This window comes from Sinocyclocheilus grahami, unplaced genomic scaffold (genome assembly GCF_001515645.1).
Source record: "Sinocyclocheilus grahami isolate Dianchi unplaced genomic scaffold, SAMN03320097.WGS_v1.1 scaffold1356.1, whole genome shotgun sequence".
NCBI lineage: Eukaryota > Metazoa > Chordata > Actinopteri > Cypriniformes > Cyprinidae > Sinocyclocheilus > Sinocyclocheilus grahami.
This window is the reverse complement of record NW_015506535.1, coordinates 125,812-132,513: the sequence shown is the minus strand read 5'-3', so window position 1 is coordinate 132,513 and position 6,702 is coordinate 125,812. Positions and strand designations below refer to the sequence as shown.

The window sequence follows — 6,702 nt, the reverse complement described above, 5'->3', positions numbered from 1 at the left end:
AAATGCGCTTGGCATGACAGCATCTGTAGATCGGTTATACTACAGACTCTTTAAATTTATATGTTTGGCTGACTGTATTTTATTTTGATAATGAACATTGCGACTGCGATGGCAAGTTTGAATTGTTAGAATATGTGGTGTGTGTGTGCATGCGAGGCACCGGCGCGATCAAACAGCTGACATATGCTACTCCATTTTTGGTCATACAGATAAGAGTAAAACAAAAAGTGCCTCACACGGCTTTTTATTATGGATGGATGTGCTTTATTTCACTTCTTTTGGACTGATGAACTGCAACATCCGCTGACTGTCATTAAACAGCTTGGAAGATCAAAGACAATTTTTTAAATAACTCAGATTGGATTCATCTGAAAGAAGGAAGTCATATACGCCTAGGAGCCTAGCTTGAGGGTGAGTAAATAATGTGCTAATTTTAATTTTTGGGTGAACTATCCCTTTAAGATCTCCTGGGCTGATTACTTTGTATTTTCAAGGGTGTTTTATTTATACTACTGTTACCTGCACTGCGCAAAAGGACAAACTTGTGAAAGGAGCTCAGAAAATGACAAAAAGTATGAAATGTTTTGAATTTCCAATAACCATTCTGGCACCTATATGTGAATCTGTTTATGCAGCTGTGTAGGAAAAAGCTTGACTGTCACAGGTTGCCAACATATAATCATTAGACTGATAGAGGTGGATTCGCCCACATTGCTGCTTTCAGCCCAGCTATTACACAACATGGAGGTGGATAAATTGTTAAAAAATATCTATAGTGTTATGAATGATTTGAAAAGCCTTCAAGGAGATTAAAAACTGTCTTATATATGGATAACTGAAAGGTGAGGTGTGTCATGTAAGTCTCATACAAAGCCCACAGATCTCTCCTCCTCACAGTTAATGTAATCAGATAATTGAACCTCTTGTTTTAATGTGCGCTAAGACGAGCCCTTATCTACGCAGGTCAGCGGTAATGATGGTCAATAAGTGCTTGTTGAGTAATGGCAAAGCACCTTGTTTTACATAAAGGGCTTAAACTGTGCCATGTTTACTATGCACTGCCTCTTCAGTTTATAAAGGAAAACATAGACCTTTAAAAAAATAATTTTTACAATGACTTAAAAACCCTAGACAGAGCACTTACTGGAAGATTGCTCATAAAAAACACAGTAGAGCCAAATTGACATGCAACTCAAAATGCTGGCTCTACTGAACTGTTAAATGATATGCAAATCTTTCATATGCATCTACCAAACGTGTAGTAAATTGCATTCAGTGGGAGATTTTTTACAAATGTTAATGGACAAAGAATAAGTTGAAACTGACCCTATTTATTTTCTTAATGCATTTAGACGATCTTCTTGTGCATGATTCATCTATGCATTTTTGACCTCATAATCTTTAATCAATAATGTGATAACTTGCTCTTTTTGTCATATTACTCCCTTGACGTCCATGACGTAAGTCCATACTGCATTCAAGCCAGTCACATTCATATCTGCCTCCATTACGCTATTCAGCGCTCACTTTTTACAATCCAATCAGCAATACATTTTTTAGTCCTTTGATAGCCATTTCACTTGGAAATATGTCACAGTATGGTTGTAAAGTCAGTTGTTTCATGACAACTTTAATAGACAACGATTGTAAAAATGCAGCACTAAAACTTCTTGGTTATCTATAAGTTACAGTTATATATGTGGTGAACTATTATATTAAATTTAACATAAAAATGCATAAATCCTGTAAAACCTATATCATATCTGGAAGTATAATGCATTTAAATAATAATAATAATAATAATAATAATAATAATAATAATAATAATAATAATAATAATAATAATAATAATAATAATAATAATAATAATAATAATAATAATAATAATAATAATAATAATAATAATAATAATAATAATAATAATAATAATAATAATAAAAATAATTAATAACCGAAAATAAAACAATGTTCTATTTAGTTCTATCAGCGTTGGGTAGATTACTTACAAACTGTAGCCAACTTACATGACCAAAATTGTAATTAGAAATGTAATCCATTACATTACACATTTTAGGTTATATAATTGGACTACTTTTTAATTACTTTTAGATTACTTTTGACCTAACTCGTTTATCAATGTGATTTAGGATAACCGTATACAAATACAAAGATAAAGAACAATAATTTTAAAATAGCTTAAACTATTTTTTAAAATAACAGCAATCAAAATAAAACATTTACTAAAAAATTAAATATTGTATTTGTTCACCTGCATGTCATGTGACCATTAACCAATCAGAGAACCGTGAACATGCCTTTTTTTTTTATTATTGTTACGTTTTACATTCAATTTGTTGTTTCTTTTATTGCATTATTTTAGTGTTATGCACATTACCCTGATACCCTTGCGTCTTTGTAATAATGTGCACTAGCTGTATGAGTTTATTAGTTCTGATTCATGGAACAGCCAGTTTTGATTCACTTTGAATCCACCATAATGCACTTTGGTGTTCACACTGCAACACTGAAATCAGCCAACAGTGTGATGTCAAGAGAGATGTGCAATGTCACAGAAGCGTGGCCATTGTCAGAGTAGTCTATAGCTGTTGCAAATAGATGTTACACCCATCTGCAGCAGCACATCCTCCAACTACTCAATGACAGAACTGCTGGAACTAATGTTACCGTTAGTGATGCACGGCATGTGTGCTGCGGTAGAGGACCAATAATCATTCTGATATTGCAATTATGCTTCATCACTAATTAAGCTGTTGTCTTCATGAGTCCTTTCAGACACCCATTTAGTGAAGTGGACAAAGGAAATGGCAGCATAATGCTTCTAAATCAATACAGAAACATTATACAGCCTGTTAATTCGATTCTGTAGAAGCTCATGTTATTGCAAAGTGTTACACTGTGTTAACCAGAGATGCTTTTTGTATATTTTCAGTATAAAGCATCAATGTTTATATCTGTGATAAAAGATTTCTAGATCCTCTTTTATACTAAAAAAAAAAAATTTGATTTTATTATGTTTTCTTTTTTGTTTTTAACAAAAATGCTTAATCTATTAGTATTGTGAGAGACTGTTTTCCAGCTAATGCAACACTGATAAATAATAAATAAGTTTCTGTGGGAAAAAAAACAGTGCTTATTCCGATGAGCAGTTATTCAGTCTTTGTTTCTTTTCAGATTTTACTTTTCCTAAGAGAACACTGGGTGTTTTTTAGAGAATAATGTGCTCTGGTAACCTAACTCGTTGGTTTGATTGAATATGTTATGATTGTTCAAATAGGGGGATTTCTGGAAATGTCCTACTTTTCAATGATTTATAAATTATATTCATACTTGTTACTTATAATAAACAGAATTTCAACAATATTTTATCATAAAATATGGGCCTATACATTGCCTAAGTTTATTAAACTTAAAAAAAATCTCTCTAAATTATAAAAGAATGTAAAAACTTTTTTTTTTCCTGCTTTAATATCCAGGGGCGGGAGATCATGATCAGGCGCGTGATGCAGCTCACCGCCGCAGACGCGCTTGCTATATAAAGCCCGAGCGCACCACAACCAGATTACAACCAGCACAAGCTGTCAGACAGAGAAAAGGAGCGCTGCTGAAATCACTTGTCCAGAAGAGACTTCGGAAACAAACACGCCATGGAGGCTGGAGCGAGAGGGATGCACTGGAAACTTTTGATACTTTCTTGTCTTTTGGCGGACGGGATGAGCCAGGACTTTGGACAGACCCAGTTCATTTGCACGTCCGTGCCCAAGGATATGGACATATGCGCCGCTACACTGCAGAACAGCGTGCCTGGGGAGGATCTCAAGAGCACGGTCATGCAACTCAGAGAGACGGTGCTGCAACAGAAGGAAACAATCATGAACCAGAAGGAAACCATCAGGGAACTGACTTCCAAGCTGACGAGGTGCGAAAGTCAGAGCGCGTCCGAGCCTGGAGACGCGAGGGTCGGCGGACGACGGAAGGAAACGGGCACCAAGAACACAATGGGAGATGTGTCGAGGGGTCCGACGGACACACTGACTCAACTCTCACGGACTTTACAGTCACTCAAGCAGAGGCTGGAGAGCCTGGAGGTATGTTTGTTCTCCTGGAGCGCTTTCTTCCATGTCGAGCACGGTGGATTTATTTGAGAATGCATTCAGATTGAACGGTGTTGCGATTCTCGCAACTTTAATGTTTTATTTTACACCACTTCACTGTAGTTTTAAGTAAAGCGGTGCTAAATTTTAGCGCACAATCCTCTTTTTTTAAAAGACGCATTAGCCTACCCGAGACTGTAGACAGAAAAACGTAGATTAAAATCAAATAAATAAATAATAAAACTAACTATATAAAATCTTCCACACTATTGATGTGGCCGCTCTTGAACCCTGAACGTTTGGCGTATTTTTAACGTAAACTATTTTTGTTCATCATTACGCATTTAATTCTTATGGCTGTAATGCAAATGTAACAAACAAACAGCCAATAATCTTAAACATGAGTGTTAAAAAAACACATCTGGACTTTTTTTTATTTTATTTTAGTGAGGTATGCAATAATATTTGACTTAAATAGTGATATGCAACTTAAATTATTTGGATATGGAATATATTTGACTCCTAGCAGCAGTGTGTACCTGTTTAAGGTTCTTAAACAGTGACCGTAGCGTTTTTTTTATTAAACTTAAATCAAACGTTCCTCTCGCAAACAGATGTTCACATTTTTCTTTCGTAGCAATTTAGCCGGAATAACAACTCCGTCCAGGCGAACAGCTTGAAGGATCTTCTGCAGACCAAAATTGACGACCTGGAGAAGCAGGTCCTGTCCCGTGTGAACGGTTTGGAGGAAGGAAAGCCCGGGCTGCGCAACGAGAGCGAACAGCGCGGACGCGTCGAGTCCACTCTCACCTCACTGCACCAGAGAATAACCGACCTAGAGAAAGGTAAGCATTCGCATTTCTGCTCCACCTATCATGTACATGTCATGTAAATGTATCGGGCGCTTTCTTGACCTGTTTTTCTACGTGGAAAATATTCTTGGAGATGCCAGCGTGGATAATAAATTGGCGTCGTAGTGTCGCGCTGGTGTGTCGCAGGAGAGGAGGGGGGTCCACAGAGCTGCATTGCTTTGCATATCCAATTCCACCCAACCAGCTTTATAGCATGATTTACAGATGGGAACCAGAGAGTTTTTGCAAGCTCATGAGTTTTGTGAATTTTCATTCACGTGAATCACGTTTTTATCAGTCATTAAAATGCATAATGTCCCACAGCCTTGTACAGTCTAAAAGGCATTCATAGAATATGGATTTTCAGCATTTACTCACCATAATGTCATCCCAAAGAAATAAGATTTACTTTCTTCTGTGAAGTACAGAGATACGTTGCAGAATGTCTGTGCTGAGCTTTTCCATCCAAATAGATACGTATGGCGATGCACATCGTAAAGCTCCAAAACTGCACAAAAAATAGTCATTCAATGTACTCCCACTCACGTGAAGCCATGTTATAAATATGTGTGCTGAAGGCATCACAATTTAAGGTATTTGCTGAAAATCATCTGTAGCTCACAAAAGCGATGTGCTTTGAATGATTAATTGATCCAAGCAATAAAAATGGTTAATGAAAATATAGAACTAATATGGAACGTAATGCATCTGAAATGAGGCAAGGTCAGATCGAGCTGTAACGGAAAAGTGTATGACCCAAGTTGTCAAAAGCATGAGAGCACTTTAGATTAAGTGCTTCCAAGAAGTGAATGAGCATATAGTTTCATGCGGCCGAGCTGCTGTGTCAGCTTGTGTCAAATTGCTTGTGCTATTTAATGCTATTTAGAAAGGGTTTGCCCTAGTACATACAGTAAATCACATTTAATCGTCATTCTATGTAAATGTTATAAATTCAAAGTCATGCTTCTATAAGTCAACAAGACAGAATGGGATAGTTAATTTGGACTAAGTATTAATTTTGATAAGTGTGTGTGTGTGTGTGTGTCTGTTTGAATCTTACATCTTACATTTAGGTTTAAAATGGAAAGATACCCCAAAAGTAATGCTAGTAACTACATTAACTAATGGGATCATAATAAAGAGTCCTAAATGTATACAAAATAAATAACAGTTTCGAGTTACTATGTTCAGAAGAATTTGTTTAGATGAGTACATTGGGCAGGATGTGGATTAAAGGGGTCATATGATGCGATTTCAATTTTTCCTTTCTCTTTGGAGTGTTACAAGCTTGTGGTGCATAAAGAAGATCTGTAAAGTAGCAAAGACTAAAGTCTCAAATCCAAAGAGATATTCTTTATAAAAGTTAAGAGTTAACCACGCCTACCTAAAACGGCTCATTCTAACACGCCCCCACATGTCTACGTCACGATGTGGGAAGATTTGCATAACACCGCCCAAATGTTCACACAAAGAAAGAAGGCGTAACTTTGATTCTCGCTGTAGTATTGTTGTTGCCGTGTGTTTCGTTGTGAAAGCAAAACTACTTTGTTTGGCCTTCCAAAAGAGGACGATATCCGCTTCGTCATGCCTGAAGCTGATCCGTGCTGGTCGCTGAGGGATTACATCAACTTCGCGCTGTGGATCGCCGGATTGGCTTTCACTGTGGATGAAGCGGAGTCCAGCCCGGGGTCGTCACATGTGGTTGCCGCAAGCCGTTCTCAAGCCCGCCCGCCTCTGCT

The 6,702-nt window shown here is 37.0% G+C and overlaps 1 protein-coding gene across 1 annotated transcript in view; it reads left to right on the top strand.

Annotated features, from left to right (window-relative positions):
* The first annotated feature begins 3,564 nt into the window (after nt 1-3,564).
* Nucleotides 3,565-6,702, top strand: part of nptx1l (neuronal pentraxin 1 like) — a 7,693-nt gene continuing 4,555 nt past the window's right edge. Inside the window, exons 1-2 of the mRNA XM_016255662.1 lie at nt 3,565-4,106; nt 4,750-4,957. Coding sequence (XP_016111148.1) covers nt 3,666-4,106; nt 4,750-4,957 — 649 coding nt within the window. The 5' untranslated portion in view covers nt 3,565-3,665. The remainder of the gene's footprint in view (nt 4,107-4,749; nt 4,958-6,702) is intronic.